This window comes from Hemitrygon akajei, chromosome 14, assembly GCF_048418815.1.
Source record: "Hemitrygon akajei chromosome 14, sHemAka1.3, whole genome shotgun sequence".
NCBI lineage: Eukaryota > Metazoa > Chordata > Chondrichthyes > Myliobatiformes > Dasyatidae > Hemitrygon > Hemitrygon akajei.
The window spans coordinates 13,614,706-13,632,944 of NC_133137.1; the positions used below are offsets into that span (position 1 = coordinate 13,614,706).

At 38.1% G+C, this 18,239-nt stretch overlaps 1 protein-coding gene across 1 annotated transcript in view; it reads left to right on the top strand.

The window, feature by feature from the left end:
• Positions 1–18,239, top strand: part of rbm19 (RNA binding motif protein 19) — a 273,505-nt gene that overhangs the window by 114,921 nt on the left and 140,345 nt on the right. Inside the window, exon 23 of the mRNA XM_073065480.1 lies at positions 1,208–1,328. Coding sequence (XP_072921581.1) covers positions 1,208–1,328 — 121 coding nt within the window. The remainder of the gene's footprint in view (positions 1–1,207; positions 1,329–18,239) is intronic.

The following is an 18,239-nucleotide window of genomic DNA, read 5'->3' on the forward strand; positions in this document are numbered from 1 at the left end:
TACCGAGCATTGTCAACCCACCCCTCCAGAAACTGGCTCCTTTTGTCTGTTTTTGTAATGAGTATTAGAGTGAGTTGTCCTAGTGGAACCCAAACAGTATTGCTAGCAGAGTACTGGTGAGTAATAATGCAGTTTTTGATTGAAAGGAAGTATACTAATAATGGTTCATTAGGATTTACCTTTTTATGCAAAGGATACGTGTTGGCACTTATCCACATTGTTTGGTAGAGACTGGTGGTGTTGCTATGTTCTAGCAGGTTAACTCTGGAGGACAGGTTTTAGCAAAACATCGAGAATAATGTTGGGGCTCAAGATCTTTGGTGTGTCCAGTATACTCTGCTGTTTCTGATATAACGTAAAGTGAATCAGACTGGATAAAAACAGGATTCTGTAAAGAGTAGTCCTCAGAAGGCAGATATCTATCAATCACTTGATATTTTGGCTAATAGTTACAGTGTTCACTTCTAGGATTTTTATTCGCGTAGCCATCCGTGCCAGCTGTGATTCTCTTCTATACAAGCAAGTTTTTCAGCACCTGTAAAGGCTGCTTTCACACAATTTGCAAAGGATCTTTCTGATCAGGTCCCATTTGGGTATCTGACTCCAGTTGGTATCTATTGTTCTCTACAATTGGTACTTGTTTTCCCTAGAATCCCTTGGGTTACTGACACTATTCCCCAGAGTCACCCATTGGACCATATACTGATTTACAGGTATGAGTGAAATTCTAGATATGCCTTTACCAAGAGCAGTTAAAAATATTAGACAGTACTTCCAAAAGTTCCAATCATCCAATTGGCTTTGCTTAAATCGTTGTTGTACTTAACAACAGCTAATAGTAAGGGATGAGTTTCTCATTGTTCTTAATTTCATCTCATGGTTTCTTTCTTTAGTATAACAGTGATTTGCTGTTATTAAGGGCAGTTACTTGTGCTTCAGGAGCTTTTATTTCCACCGGGTTGTTGAATGCATTGTTAGATGTTTCATTTCCAATATGGAAGCATGTTTATACCATAACTTTGTAGTTCTGTGAGTTGTTTTGCTGTTTTGAATGCTACATTTATAATTTAAAAACGAATGATAAATATGTCAGTAGTTTATTATGGAATTGTTATTTTTAAAATTTGTGTGAATGGAACCAACTGTAAATAGTGTAAATATGAGTAATAAGTTAGAAGCATTCAGTTACTTTCTTTATTTTCTACAGAAAGCTTTCAATGCCCTTTGCCATAGTACTCACTTGTATGGTCGACGTTTAGTGCTGGAATGGGCTGACTCTGAAGATACACTGGAGACATTGCGCAAAAGAACAGCTGCGCATTACCATGGTAAGTACATTTTATTGAAGATTAATATTTCAATCAAAACAAATATTCAGAAATGGGTCTTTGGGTATTTTTTTTAGAAAAATATTGTGATTAATCACTCTATTGAACAATAATAGAATTACAGTATTTTTGAATGATCCAGAGGAAAGTTCTTCGCCTTAATGACTTCTTAATATACAGTGGATTCTGGTTAATTGAGCCACCGATTAATTAGGGCAGCTACTTATTTGGAACAACCTGCTGCTTAATTGTGGCAGGAGACTATTGCAAAACGTTTTCTAACAAGCATCAGTTGTGTGTGTTTCTGTTCATAAAACAGTGATTTTTGTCGGTGATAGTTGGGGAGAAATAAACAGTAAGACAATCAGAACCCACACAAAATGCTGGTGGAACACAGCAGGCCAGGCAGCATCTATAGGAAGAAGCACTGTCGACGTGCTTCTTCCAATAGATGCTGCCTGGCCTGCTGTGTTCCACCAGCATTTTGTGTGGGTTGTTTGAATTTCCAGCATCTGCAGATTTTCTCGTGTTTGTCTAGACAACTGTTGTGCTCACTGCAGTTTCAAGCATTCAAACTTGGAAATACTGGAAACAGCTGTGAGTGAAATAAAACAATTTTACTACTTCAAGTTAGGAACTACAGAGAATTTGAACATATCAACAATCATCATGAATGTTACCTTTGGTGCCCAGCGGACTGTCAGTTCTCACCTGTGGCTCCAACTAGTTATTGGCATGTGACAGCAGGCATAACTCAGTACACTGTTTTGACAGGTTAGCTGAACCAGGTGAGGGTAGCTGGTGGATCTCATGAGAGATAGGGACATGCCTGTCCTAGCGTACAAAGTCAGCTCTGTCAGACTGGGCAGATAAAATCTGTTGTGAGATCTCATCACCATGAACGCAGTTCTGCAGCAATACGTGGATAACGAAGGTCGAGAGAGTGGAACTGTCCCAGTGCAACAGCTTTTCCACTGTAACAACTCTCTCACACAGATTTCCTGTCATGGTCAGATACGATGGACAACCACCAGTATTATTGATGGTGTTCTGATTTGTTCTGTGTTTCATTTAAATACATAATTTGTTTCTCAGTTAAATGGTAATGTCTTTTTTTATACCTTTTTAATTATGTCCATGAAACTTTGGCTAATTGGGGAACAGTCTTCAGTGTGATTAACTGTCCAGTCTTTGTAACCTTCTCTGGTTCTATAATCTTAAGAACTCTGCATTCTTCCAATTATGCCCTTGTGCAAATCCCATCTTGTTTTGTCTCAACATTAGTAACTCACCATGTAGCCCATTTACAAATATACAAATAGTTTGGATGCACCTACTGCGAAGAATACACAAAAAAAGTATTGTCAGGAGACAGGTACATGAAACCCTTTACAATCATAGCATTTCTTAAATGTACTTCACGAACAATTTGAATCTCCATCTTCAAAATGTAAGTGAAGGGAAGTCATAGCAAGAATGAAAAGCTGAAACTTTGAGGAATTGGTTTATTTATGATTAACCTGTACTTTCCAACTGCAAATACAGCAAAACTAGCAGTGCCTGTTATCATTACACTGTCAAAGTGACAGCAGCTTGTTATGTATTGTTCAAAGTGTGAATTCCAAAATCGCTGTCAGTAAGCCAATCTACTCCAGTAGAGTCTGGGGAGCTCAAGTAATTGAAGTGAATTTAGGTATTTGCAAATTTGTCTTGCTGAAAATATCCTGAAAAGGCTAGGTTTGATATGATGATGTCCATGATTGTTTGGTGTCCAAAGCCTTTATAACTGCTTAAGAAAACAGTCTGTCTCCAAAGTAACTAGAAGCCAAAGGCTACAAATTAATCACTGTTAACATGCACAATTAACACAATTGCAAATTAATGCATTAATCACACACACTAATGAAAACAAAAATTGCACTCATGATTTCAAACCAAGAGTATTTGACAGTATCTTCTGCTCACACATGGTCTTGCACATTTCCTTGGGGGTCAGGTCATTTCTTTTCCCAATCTGTACAGATGTTTGACAGCAACCACCAACAGAAAAGGGATGCAACAATAATCAGCAGATCTTAAATTCACAGTGAAGTCTGTCAGTTTTCTACTTACTGCAAAATCCCTGACCTTCTTTACGTACATTGCAAAATCTTTCTATGTTGTAAAATCTCGCTGTTTAACTATAATAACCAAAGCTGGTATGCAATTGCCTTCAGCAAAAGCCTGCAACAATTGTTTGCTGTCTATTGAGTTTCCTTCTTTTCCAACCTCTTCCATCTCCATGGAATTTATTTTTCTTGTGTATTTCATACTGTTTAAAATGTTAGAATTGTAAGACATTAAGAACAGATTAGGCAGTTCAGCCCATTGAGTCTGCTGTGCCTTTCGAACATAGCTGATTTATTTGCCCTCTCAACCCCTTTCTCCTGCATTCTCCCCATTACTGTTCAAGAACCTATCAACCTCTGCTTTAAATACAGCATATCCAATATCTTGCCCTCCACAGTCATCTACAGTAATAAGTTCCATAGATTCACCACCCTCTGGATAAAAGAATTCTTCCGCATCTCTGTTCTAAAGGGATGTCCTTGTATTCTGAGGCAGTGTCAGTCCTAGACTCTCTCCCTATTGAAAACATCCTCTCCATGTTCACTCTTTCTAGGCCTTTCAGTAATCGTAGAGCAATGGTGCTTGTCCATCATGTCCGATGACAATAGGAACCCTGTGTGGGAGAGTTTTTAAAAGTGGAAAAGCCAGTTCACTAGAGCAGTTCCACTCTTATCAACCTCAGAAGTCTGAGTCCAGAGGTATGAACAAGCATGACAAACTGGGGTCTTCCTTGGTTGCAGTGATGGACCATGATGCTTTTGTTCCTTGTCATGCCCTTCACTCTCTACGGAACGTTGCAGTACCGCCTTCCTGACAATTGGATCTCACTTCAGATCTCATCACCTAGTCTGCTAGCTAAGTGTCATTGGGACCAAAAGTGACTGAGCTGCCCCAGAATGGACACAACAAGCCCTTTCACTAAAGGTGCAACCCCTCCCTATACACCCCATACTCCCCAACATAGAGCAATACAGCACATGTATAGGCCCTATAGCCCAACAAATCCCTACCAACCATGATGCCCACCTAGATAGTCCCAGTTTTTTGTGTTTGGCCCCTATCCCTCTAAGTCCCACTGCCCCTGCATGTATCTAACCAAGTATTTTTAAAATTATACTATCATATCATTTCTCTGGTAGCTTAATGGTGATGAACATCTGGCACTTTCATTTCTGGTGTCATCTGGCTAAATGTACTTATTTTCCCAGCAGCCTACTGTTACACAGTATTTTTCAGCAAATAAAACTGACCAGCATTACGAGTATTTTTTTAATTTCCTCAAGACATAATATTTGGTTACGGTTTGGGATTACAATTCACCCCAAACCCCTTCCATCTCTTTGTCCATTAATGAAATACATACCCCATTTCCAGAAAAGTTGGGATATTTTCCAAAATGCAATAAAAATAAAAATCTGTGATATGTTAATTCACGTGAACCTTTATTTAACTGACAAAAGTACAAAGAAAAGATTTTCAATAGTTTTACTGACCAACTTAATTGTATTTTGTAAATATACACAAATTTAGAATTTGATGGCTGCAACACACTCAACAAAAGTTGGGACATAGGCATGTTTACCATTGTGTTACATCACCTTTCCTTTTAATAACACTTTTTAATCGTTTTGGTGAGGATACTAATTGTAGTAGATTTGCAATTGGAAATTTTGTCCATTCTTGCTTGGTATAAGACTTCAGCTGCTCAACAGTCCGTGGTCTCCGTTGTCTGATTCTCCTCTTCATGATGCGCCATACATTTTCAATAGGAGATAGATCTGGACTGGCAGCAGGCCAGTCAAGCACACACACTCTGTGTCTACAAAGCCATGCTGTTGTAGCCCGTGCAGAATGTGGTCTGGCATTGTCCTGCTGAAATAAGCATGGACATCCTGGGAAGAGACATCGCCTTGATGGCAGCATATGTCTCTCTAAGATCCTAATATACGCCTCAGAGTCAATGGTACCTTCACGTACATGCAATTCACCCATGCCGTGGGCACTGATGCACCCCCATATCATCACAGATGCTGGCTTTTGCACTTTTCGCTGATAACAATCAGGATGGTCGTTTTCATCTTTGGCACGGAGAACTCGACGCCCATTTGTGGACTCATCTGACCACAGCACACGGTTCCACAGTCTTTTGGTCCATCTGAGCTGAGCTTGGGCCCAGAGAACTCGCTGGCGTTTCTGCATAGAGTTGATGTATAGCTTCCTCCTTGCGTAATACAGTTTCAAGTTGCATTTCTGGATGCAGCAACGGACTGTGTTAAGTGACAATGGTTTTCCGAAGTACTCCGGAGCCCAGGTGGCTATAATTGTCACAGTAGCATGACGGTTTCTTAGGCAGTGCTACCTGAGGACTCGAAGATCACGCGCATTCAACAGCGGTTTCCGACCTTGCCCTTTACTGCACTGAGATGTCTCTGAATTCTCTGAATCTTTTCACAATATTATGTACTGTAGATGTTGAAAGACCTAAATTCTCTGCAATCTTGCATTGGGAAATGTTCCTTTTGAACTGACTAACAATTCTCTCATGAATTTTGGCACAAAGGGGTGAGCCACGACCCATCCTTGCTTGCAAAGACTGAGCCTTTGATGGACGCTACTTTTATACCCAGTCGTGATACCTCACCTGCTGCCAGTTAGCCAGCTTAATGTGGAGTCTTCCAAACCGGTGTTACTTGAATATTCTCTGCACTTTTCAATCTTATTTTAACTCTGTCCCAACTTTTGTTGAGTGTGTTACAGCCATCACATTCTAAATTTGTGTATATTTACAAAATACAATTAAGTTGGTCAGTAAAACTATTGAAAATCTTTTCTTTGTACTTTTGTCAGTTAAATAAAGGTTCACGTGAATTAACATATCACAGATTTTTGTTTTTATTGCATTTTGGAAAATATCCCAACTTTTCTGGAAATGGGGTTTGTTAGACAATAGGTGCAGAAGTAGACCATTTGGCCCTTCGAGCCTGCACCGCCATTTTGAGATCATGGCTGATCATCTACTATCAATACCCGGCTCCTGCCTTGTCCCCATATCCCTTGATTCCCCTATCCATAAGATACCTATCTAGCTCCTTCTTGAAAGCATCCAGAGAATTGGCCTCCACTACCTTCTGAGGCAGTGCATTTCAGACCCCCACAACTCTCTGGGAGAAGAAGTTTTTCCTTAACTCTGTCCTAAATGACCTACCCCTTATTATCAAACCATGCCCTCTGGTACTGGACTCTCCCAGCATCTGGAACATATTTCCTGCCTCTATCTTGTCCAATCCCTTAATAATCTTATATGTTGCAATCAGATCCCCTCTCAATCTCTTTAATTCCAGCGTGTACAAGCCCAGTCTCTCTAACCTCTCTGCGTAAGACAGTCCTGACATCCCAGGAATTAACCTTGTGAATCTACGCTGCACTTCCTCTACAGCCAGGATGTCCTTCCTTAACCCTGGAGACCAAAACTGTACACAATACTCCAGGTGTGGTCTCACCAGGGCCCTGGTGTACAAATGTACAAATGAGGTCCAAATGATCTGTTTCTGAGCTATTCTTGTGTATTCAATCCATTCTGTATATAACCCAGCTTGACCCCTTCATTGATGCCAAGATCTTCCAACTCTCCCCATTTTAAAGTGGAAAAAATAGAAGTTATCCTACTTGTTCCATCATTTTCAATTGCTACCATCTGGACATGCAGTCTCAATATACTACTCAGTTTCTCCACCAGATATACTTTCTCCCCACTTCTGAAGATTTCTAAACTCTACCCTTACTTCTCCTTTTTCTACTTAGTCAACTTTCCCAGGTTTTATCATTTTGAGGTTTAATTTTCTTCTGTTGCCCTAGTTAGCGTTTACCATTAACAATTGCAACTCCTTCATATTGATATTATTCTCACCTTCAAAACACTGCGTATTCCCAGCATCTCCTTTGGAAGTTTTAATTGTTTAAGAATGATTTCATGATCCTTGGCCTGAATTTGCAGCTTTCTCCATGCTTCTTTTCTAATTGTCTTGAGCATCCTCCTACACTGTCACATTCCTAGATGCATCCTGTGACCTGATGTTATTACTATTCCTCTCAGCCATTTTATCAAGGTTGATATGACTATGTTATTCCATTTTTCTTGTATAGCACTGACTTTATTTGTTTTGTCTTTGACATCATCTCCACATCTCCATACATTAGCAATTATATATTGTTTAGGCTTTCAACTATGCAGATAGCTATTTGATTTCTTTGAAGACCAGCTTTCAAAATGTCTTTTATAAAGCATAGATTGACAAACGAGACTACTTACAACTCGGGAAGAATTGCAGTCATCAGACACAAGGATTCTTTGGAAGTGCTCAGCAAACCTTCAAATCTGAGTGCCTTTATTTCATTGCAGCATTGTCAAGTTTAAAATTCAGTAAGCATAATCCTTTGGTCTAAATTCTGAGAATCACCCTTGTGTATTTCTGTACTTGCTGACTGAATGAATTAAAGTGAATGAGAGCCCATGGTAAAGGACCTTTTCATAACTATAACTTTTTCTCATTCCCTCTGTTCAGCTCCACAAATGAAACACTGACCCATGCAAGATCTTGAATGTGTTGTCTTGACAACAAAAAGTCACAGGAAGGGGTAACAAAGTTGTTGAAGGAAGAGGTCAGAGAGCCAACAAAAGTAAATGTTAACTATGGGATAACAAGAAGATAATGAAAATATGGGTTGATGAGAGTGGCATCGTTAGGTCTTTGGCATTTCCAAGATAATAGTATGGGTTAAAACAGTCTTGCTATAAAACATAAATAAAATTAGAAACAAGCAAAGACAATTACAAAAAGGTAAGATAATGGAGTAAATATTTTGAAGCACTATGATGTAGTTCACTGTGTCAGAGACTGCAGAGCAGTCACAGAGAGCAGGAATAAATGATGCAGAATACTGCTATTCCTTGCAAATTTCATTAGCACTATCATGCTCTAAGAGGAATGTCAGTAATCTGCTTGCAGTGATTCAAGGAGCATTGAAGAGGATGTAGGTAAGGGACATGTTTATTCTTCAGAGAGGAAGATCTTCAGAAAAAAGATTTATGGTGGGAGACGATAGGTCAAGAGTATTATTTGTGGTAACTTAGTGTTAGGGAGTTGATGGTGGTGTATGTTTCTTAGCTGTTAAGGGAAATAGTTCCTTAAGATTAATATATTACAACTACCTTCAAAAACCATTGCACTTTGCTGCTTGTGGCAGTATTGTTCTCCCATGTTGGCCATTTGAAGATTACTACAATGAGCAGTTGTGTATTTGATTCTCTGAACAAGTGAAAGGTGAGCTCTACTCTAGACTAATTTGGAAGAACTCACAGCACACCATACTACTAATGAGGATGCGGTACACACAAGTCCCAGGCTCAAAAAGATTTGTTGAGCATGCAAATTTGCAATATAGTCTAAGGGAAAGACTAAAATATATCAGCATTCACAATAAAGGGCTCAAAATGAAGTTGCAGAAAACTCAAAAAAAGAATAATCAATTGATGGAAGTATTTATTACTTTGTGTAGTTAGACAAGTTCTTCAAGGATAACAGCATCATTTTGGAAGGGTCATGAGGAAATGTTGAAGTGTGTAGTACTGAAATCTTTGATCAAAGACCAGCTATCTATTTGGTACAGTAAAGCTCCAATAATCCACAAATCAACTATTTGGAAATCCTGATGGTTCAGCATTACGTCACCAGGTAACATTTGCTGCAGTCTCTCACTCACTGTGACCTGTGCTCCCTTCAAATCTTCTAAATTTACTGGGAAATTGGTTGTAATACTGTGTAACATCCAAATAAGGGAATTAAAAGAAACAGTTGAGCTGTTAATAGGAATAACGTTCAAATCATCTTGATCCTGAGTGTGTTGTATCACTGAAGTTTTGCTGTATGTATGCAATACTGCCTAGTTTGGCATTGTCAAGCTGAGCAGTTGAATGGCTGTTTAATAAGATGATTGAAGTTTTGAACTATTTCAGTATTGCATCTTTGCCAGTCTCATAATACTGGATATTTGCAATGTATACCCAGTGGCCTGAGAGACTAGAGAAAGAAGTACCTGGCAAGCTATTGGGATAAGAAGCCACAAAGGTGCATATATCAGGATGCTCTTTATCGACTACCACTCGGCATTAAGTAGTATCATCCCCTCAAAACAAATCAATAAGCTCAAAACTTTGGCCTCAACACACTTCCTTGTGCAATTGCATCCTCAATTTCCTCACTTGCAGACCCCAGTTAGTTTGGATTAGCAACATTTCATCCACAATCTCCATCAGCACAGCTGCAATACAAGGCAGTGTGCTTAGCCCCCTACTCACCTTCACTTATGACTGTGTGGCTAAACACAGCTCCAATGCCATATTTATGTTTGCTGCGACACTACTGTTGCAGGCCAAATCAAAGGTGATGACAAAGCAGCATATAGGAGGGCAATTTAAAATCTGGCTGAGTGGTGCCACAACAACAACCGCTTGCCTAATGTCAGCAAGACCAAAGGATTGTTTATTGATTTCAGGAGGAGGAAACTGGAGGTGCACAAGCCAGTCCTCATTGGGGATCAACAACTTTAAATTCCTCAGTGTTATCGTTTTAAAGGACATGTCCTAGGCCCAGCATGTAAGTGCAATTATGAAAAAGGCACAGCTATTTCCTTAGGTTGCGAATATTGGGCATGACGTCTTTGACAAACTTCTATAGATGTGCAGTGGAGAGCTTATTAACTGGCTGCATTACAACCTGGTATGGAAAATCTTGCACAAAGCAACCCTGCTGAAGGGTTTCGGCCTGAAACGTCAACAGTACCTTTTTCCACAGGTGCTTGCTCGCCTGCTGAGTTCCTCCAGTGTTTTGTATGTGTTGCTTGGATTTCCAGTATCTGCAGATTTTCTCTTATTTGAAAAGGTAGTGGAGGCAGTTCAGTCCATCATGGATGAAGCCCTCCCACCTTTAAACACATCTACATGGAACATTGTCACAGGAAAGCAGCATCCACTATCAAGGATCCCACCACTCAGATCATGCTCTCTTCTTGCTGCTGCCACCAGGAAGAAGACATGAGAGCCTCAGGACTCACACCATCAAGTTTAGAAACAGTTATTACCCCTCAACCATCAGGCTCTTGAACCAGAGGAGGTAGCTTCACTTGCCCCATCACTGAACTGTTCCCCCAACCTATGGACTCATTTTCAAGGACTCTTAATCTCAATATTTATTGCCTATTTATTTTCAGTATCATTATTATTTTTATTTATTTCTTTCTCAGCTCAAGCTGGTAAAACCTGAGATACTGGCATAGCCAAGCACACTTATTTGTCAATTGCTGGGAACTTGTGGACTATTCTAGTGGTGCTTAGTATCGTGGCTTTCTGAAGATTTAAATATATATATATATATATATATAAATAATTACTGTGTAGCCCTAAGTGTTTAATGTGATTGTGTAGTGCCTTTGGGGTGACACTAGTTATAGATATTACTATAGGGACAATGTATACTCTGTTCATGTTCCAAAGTTTTACAATTTCTTCTTTTAATTCATCATATTTCTGGTGTTTTTGCATATTAATTTCTGTAAGTTGCATGTGTTTGGAATGGCTATATCCATTAAATGAGTTGTGTGTTGTCCTGTATTATTATGTCCAGACGGTTATTATGGATTGTCCTATCTGTAATACCAGAACGGTCGTAATATAATTTCTGGTATTCTGACTCTAAAAGTGGATTAGACTTGTATTTATATTAAGGTGTGATTTTATTTATGAGTTTGTAGTTTAAAGCAAGATTTTGATGAATGATGTTTGCCACTTGATTGTGCCTGTGTAAGTAATCAGATTCTACAGGATTCTGTAAATCGTTGAATTGTTTCTGGTTTTTCTCAGCACTTTCTATATTTATCATCTTGAATTTGTTGATCTTGTATTATGTATTTTGATTTTCTTTTTGTGTTAACCATGTAGTCTTGTATTGCCACAAGTAACCCTTCTGATTCTGGGAAGAGATCTCCAACTGTGAGCCAGGTGTTCACTTCCTTGTTGACATCTAGTCTGCTCAAATCATGGAGGGTCATGCTCTTCCACTGGTTAACTTTTTCTTTAATAGTGATAATGTCTTCATTTTTCTGGGTTGTGGTCTCATTTGAGTTTAGTGGTGTATACTTATTTAAATTACATCTGCTTGCATGGAGTGCTGATTCCTGTTTTCATTGATGAAAGTATATCCTTAGAACTTTTATCTGACTGTTGTGTAGATTTTTTAATCACCAACAAGAGAAAATCTGCAGATGCTGGAAATCCAAGCAACACACACAGTATGCTGGAGGAACTCAGCAGGTCAGGGAGCATCTATGGAAAAGAGTACGGCTGATGTTTCAGACTGAGACCCTTTGGCAGGACTGGGAAAGAAAAACTGAGGAGTAGATTTAAAAGGTAGGGGAGGGGGGAGAGAGAAACAGAAGGTGATAGGTGAAACCTGGAATGAAGTAATGAGCTGGGAAGTTGATGGTGCAAGAGATACAGGGCTGGAGAAGGGAGAGGCTAATAGAAGAGGACAGAAGGCCATGGAAGAAAGAAAAGGGGGAGGAGCACCAGAGGGAGGTGATGGGCGGGCGAGGAGATATGGTGAGAGAGGGAACAGGGGATGAGAAATGGTGAAGCGGGGGGGTATTATCAGAAGTTAACCAATTGATGTTCATGCCATCAGGTTGGAAGCTACCCAGAAGGAATTAAAGATGTTGTTCCTCCAACCTAAGTGTGGCCTCATTATGATAGTGGTGGAGGCCATGGATAGACATATGGGAATGGGAAGTGGAATTAAAATGGATGGCTACTGGGAGATTTCGATTTTTCTGGCAGATGGAGCGTAGGTGCTTGGCGAAGCAGTCTCCCAATCTACATCGGATCTCATCAATATACAGGAGGCCACACTGGGAGTTTTAATGTCTGTTATTCCTCTTCCCCATTCTGTCCTAGGTAGTGTTAATCTAAGTGCATTCGAATGTACATAATGTTTCCTGAAATTTGTCATTTCAGTTCTTATTTTTAGAACCATGGAACACTACAGCACAGAAAACAGGCCATTTGGCCCTTCTAGTCTGTGCTGAAACTTTATTCTGCTAGCCCCATTGACCTGCACCTAGTCCATAACCTCCAGACGTCTTTCTTCGTAAATTTTCCAGATTGGTCTCAGACCAAGATATTATGTCAAACAAATATATGAATTTATTATTATTATTATTATTATTATTATTATTACTACTACTACTATTATCACCATCATTTTTTCCCCTTTTTATATTTGCCCAGTTTGTTGTATTTTACACACTGGTTGTCTGGCCCATTGATTCTATTATAGTTATTGCATTTATCAATTATGCCTGCAAGAAAATGAATCTCAAGGTTGTATATGGTGACATTTATGTACTTTGATAATAAATTTACTTTAAACTTTGACATATCTGCTGGATTTGATTGTCCACATTTTGGGGCATCTAAAAGGGATGGTTGCAGAAATGGGGAAAGAATTCCTTAAGTTCCCCTCCCATAACTGGAACACTGGGTAATGGTCTTACAAAGTAAGAAAGTCTTACTAAAATATTAGAGAGCTTTGGTAAGACTGCACCTGGAGTATCACAGTTTGGATCTCCCTATTTTAGAAAGGATATTATTGCCTTAGAAGCTGTGCACTAACTTTTAATCACATTGATATTTAGGAAGAGGTAGTTGTCTTATGAAGAAGGAATCCTTGATGGAATTTCGAAGAATAAGTAGTGACCTCATTGAAATCTAAACATTTCAAAGGCCTTGACTAGTTAGATGCTGAGAGGATGGTTTTACTGTTGATGAAATCCAGAAATGGGGAATGTGGTAAATTATTTGAAAATGAAGAGGAATTTCATGAATCTCTTGCATTCAATACTACAGAGAGCCATTGTTGCAGAATCACTAAGACAAAGTTTGAATTTTGGATTAGGGGATTTGAGGGGGTTATGCTAATCAGTTAAAATGAAGTTGAGACCAAAGGTCAAATCAATCTTTAAAAACCTGCAAGGCTGTGTGGACTTAAAAGACATTATGGCCTGCTTCTACTTACTTTTTGTATGCTTATAAGATGATGGACAATGTATTTGCAGTAAAGGTAAAGCATGGTTTTCCAGAAAATGCAGATCTTGTTTCAAGTGAAGGAGGAGGAAATCCTGGCATGCAAATAGTCTTGCCATTTAGTGTCCTTGCTGTGAGCAGCAAGGTGAATTATAATACTACATTTGTAGAATATAATTCAAAGGATGTCATGAAGCTATAATGTTAAGTGGTTTACATTTTTAAAGTTGCGTCTGATGTTGGTTGGTCAGACAGGACTGATGTTTAAGCCATAATGGAAGTGTAGAGAAGAACCAAAAGAATCAGACTTAAGAGTCATCATCCAGGCTTTCAGTTTGAAAAGCCAACAGTTTCTTTCCTCTCTCAGATGCTGCTCAACCCATTGAGTTTCTCCAGCAAATTGTTTGTTGCTCCTGAATATCCAAATTGTTAAAATGGAAGACTTAAAGATGGAGAGTTATTCAGCCTTAAAGGAAGAACATCTATGATTAAGTAGTTCAGTTAATTCTGATTTGCAGGCTAGATTGTTATCATGAGAGAAGATACAGATGTTTAAAATAGGTGTATGCTCAGTGGATTCTTCATCACCTGTCACCAACACAAATTTTGGATAACAGTAGAGTTACCATTGATAGATAATTACTAAATTAAGGCTCTATTTCATGACAGTAGATGCACTTCCATGATTTTTAGTGTATGTTTAGACTCATGTATAATTCTTTTAGTCTTCATGTATTGCATAACAATATTGATTCAAGCTTTCAGTCTTTAGACCCCAAGGAGTCAGATGGTTACCACAAGGAAACTTCCTGAAGGCAGAGCTAAATTACTATTGACTTGCTCTTATAGTGTGCTGCCAACATTTCAGTCCTTTGCTGCCAACAGCCATCTGTAGTCTCCTGCCAGGTGAAATCTGGAAATGATTGTGGAGGCTGCTGTTGCTCGCAGCATTGATCAAAGCATTAGCACACAAGATAAAAATTTTATGCAGCCAGTTATTGGGAATGAAAAAAAGTTAAAAATGCAACAGAGGACGAAGTTCTACATGATTGTTCAGTCCAAAAAAGACAGCATTATTCCTTCACCCTTGGAATATATTAATTATATTTAATATGATTTTCAACATCACTTATTTTAATTGCTATTATTTTGCAGATTTCTGGTTGTTACATTGTTTGCAGTATTTAGTAAATGCAGTGTTTACAGTGTTGCTCTAAAAGTTGTTAGGGTTTTCATGGAAGAGAATAGGATACTGTAAATTAAAACTGAAAATTTTGACAGTACTCCATGTTAGAAACGGAGGCATACCATGTTGATAGCAAACTGGCTGTTCCTGGAAAACTATTGGCTGTCTGCAGATGTCAGTATACATGACTTCCTGTATATTTGATGAAAGTACAGTAGATTCCAGTTAATTGGATACATCGAGACCAATACATTTTGGCACAATTTAGTAGTTGTCCCAATTAGCTGAAGTTTCATAGAAATAGTTTATTAAAAAAAAGTGTATGTAAAGATAAACTGCCATTTAACTCAGTAGCACATTATGTATAATGTTTAAATGAAATACTGAACAAATTGGAACACTATCAACACTACAGTACTACAAAACTTAGTGTTCGTTCCTAATAGTTAGTGAAGGAGGAATTCGTCCATTGTACACTGCCATGTTCTTTTAATTGACTGTAAATGAACAAAATCAGCACAGACTTAACGATTACATCCTCCAAATCTTCATTTTCATTGTAACATTCAAGATGATCATCGATACATTCAAATTCTTTGTAGTTCTTGTTGAAGTAATGAAATTGTTTTATTTTCATTTCTGGCCATTTCTGACATCTCCAAGCCTGATTGTTTGAAACTGCTGTAAGCAAAACTGTTCTTAATTGTCTTGCAGCTTATTTTTTGCCAACCATCAGGGACAAAAATCACCGCTCTTTGAATTCAAACACTATTGATGCTATTTAAAACCTGCTTGCTGTAAGCACAGTGTAATGCCTAACAGCCACACACAAGTGCATGTGACTGACACTAACTAGAAACTATTCAACAGTTTCCTGTCCCAATTAAACTGCATAGTGTCCCAAATAAATGAAGGGAATCCCAGCTATTTTCTCAATTTGTTTTTGTTCCTTAAGAGCTGTCACAAATAAGTGACTGTCCCGCTTAACCGATGGTCCAATTATCTGGAATCCAATGCATATCGGATCTCTGTCAGTGAAAGCAATTCATCATTAGTACTGAAAATCAACACATTGCCACACAATGTTTGAAATACTGAAGGTTACTAATGTTGATTGAACAATTACACAATTTTCTGAAATATGTTTAGGCTAGGCAATTTAAGGCAAATAACTCAGTTATCTTCTTTGAATAAGCTTGCCTGAAGGAACATAGATAGTTAACTAAAATGTAAACTGTATTGACTGGGGATGACCTGATTTTCAAATGTTGACTAACCAGGTTCATTCATAACTAGGTTCTCTTGACTGAGATTACCTGATGTCTGAAATTGCACTTTGTTATTAAATCCCTAACTACCTAAGAGCTGTGTAAAGATTGGAAAATAAAAGTGCAATGCGCTTTCCTTACACTAGCAACACACACAAAATGCTGGAGGAACACAGCAGTACAGACAGCACATCAGGTCGAAACTCTTCGGCAGGACGAAGGTACATAACCCTTTGGCATTCCTAACACTATAGTTCTTTTTATTTATTTTCCTCTGCACATAAATCTACTCATTTAGAGGAGAAAATGGCATTTGGCATCAACCCATTTAGAATACAGTATAAATTAAACTTTCTAAAGTACAGATGGAAAAAGGAGCATAATTTTTTTCCTTACTATATTTGTATCCATGTGCCTTGTCTTTCTGATAGAACAGATGAAATGCACTTATTCACCCATTGACAAGTTGTCTCTGGAAGGATTCGGGTACCACTGGATCAGTATTTGTCTTTTACCACTGGCATAAATAATCAGCATTGCTTTTTTTATGTTACATGTGGAGAGGATTGCTTTTGGAAATCTATGCATTAAGCAGTTTGTTCTCTTAGTTTGAAAAAGTAATACATTTTACTTGTGATAATCACAATTGAGTTTTGTTCCACAGTATTCAAATTTTCACTTCTTGTTTATATGTGTCTCCATGAGAAGGTTTTTCTTTTAGGTAGGTCAGTAGAATGTGATATTCATTCATTTAGTTTGGCTGGATTTTGATTAACAGCAACTTTTTAAAAATGTTTCCAAATATTAGAAACATTTATAAACTATTACAGAGCCACCAAAAGTTTGATGTAAGCAGTCTTTAGCTGAAGGTTGTCATGAATGTTTACTACAGGGACATCAACAGAGTATGCCAGCTAAGGCCTACTGAACTCGATGTGCATCTTCCAAGCAAAGGGAATTTATCTCTTCACACAGAAATGATTCAACCCTATGCATCCAACCCAGGCAAATGAGGGTGAGCAGGAGCTACATTTCTTGCTCAATTCAGCCTATTAACTTGAACCAGAGTTCCAAGTATTTCAGCCCCTTTGGCAGCCATATAATCAGAAATTTTCAGTTTGCTTCAACATACAACTTGCTCATTTTTTTGAAAGAAAAAAAAAATTATTTAGTAGAAGCTATTTATTGCCAGAACAAAAATTCTTTTTGATGTATGTTCCCCAGGCAAATTGTTCAGATTTTATTCATCATTACTTTCCAGTGTTGCACTGCAAGTGATAAACCTGCCTGATAAGTGGTAGAAGTGAGCGTGATTGTCATGGCAAATAGCAGTGAAACAGTACTGCAGCGACTTTGGGTTATTTATAGACATGTATTCAAATATTGCATTAGCATCGATGGTGTTGCCATGTTGTCACCTGAAATATTTGCAAATGAATATTAAAAAGCCTCTTGTTAATATATAGTATATAGTAATGCTAGGAAGGATGAGCTTTCTTGTTGCCAAGTCACATGGAGGCTTGCCTCTACCTGCTTTGAAATCTCCATGTATCTAATACATGACATTGGCTTTCTTTATTATTCAGCTCAGGTCTGCAGCTTTAGGATTGTTTTCTTTTCAAACTAACATTTTTTTATGGGAAAAACATGACAATCAGAATGGAAGAATTGTATGATACATTATAAAGCTTGATTAATTCTGTATTTTTGTATAAGTTGCTGATTCATGGTTGTGCCGTTATTCTGAACTGGTATAAAGCTTTCTTGTTAAATTATAAAATTACTTTAAATTTAGGTTACAGTACTCACTTTTCTTATGGATGCTTATAGCATCATCTTTTCAGACAATTATTTTATTTTCAAAATTAATTTTAAAGTGGAAAAGGTGTAATTTTTTGCACCTTTTTGCTCCCTTGGTGTTTTCACCTGGAAAAAAATGAAGCTTTGTGCCTTGCTTATTAGTATTTTGCAATTCACAGTACCCTGACCAGGGAGAAATGAGTTCTCACTAGGTTATTTTGCCAACAGCAAATCTGATGCACTGTTGATCTGATGATGTGTATTTCTTTCATCTGGAGAACTGTATTAACAGCAAGATTTGATGAGGCCCCAAACGGAGAAAATAAAATGTGTTGCCCGCAGGGTTTCAATTGCTTTTTAGTTACAGCATGTAATCTGAAATATTGTGAAACATGAACCAGTTTAATGTTTTTACT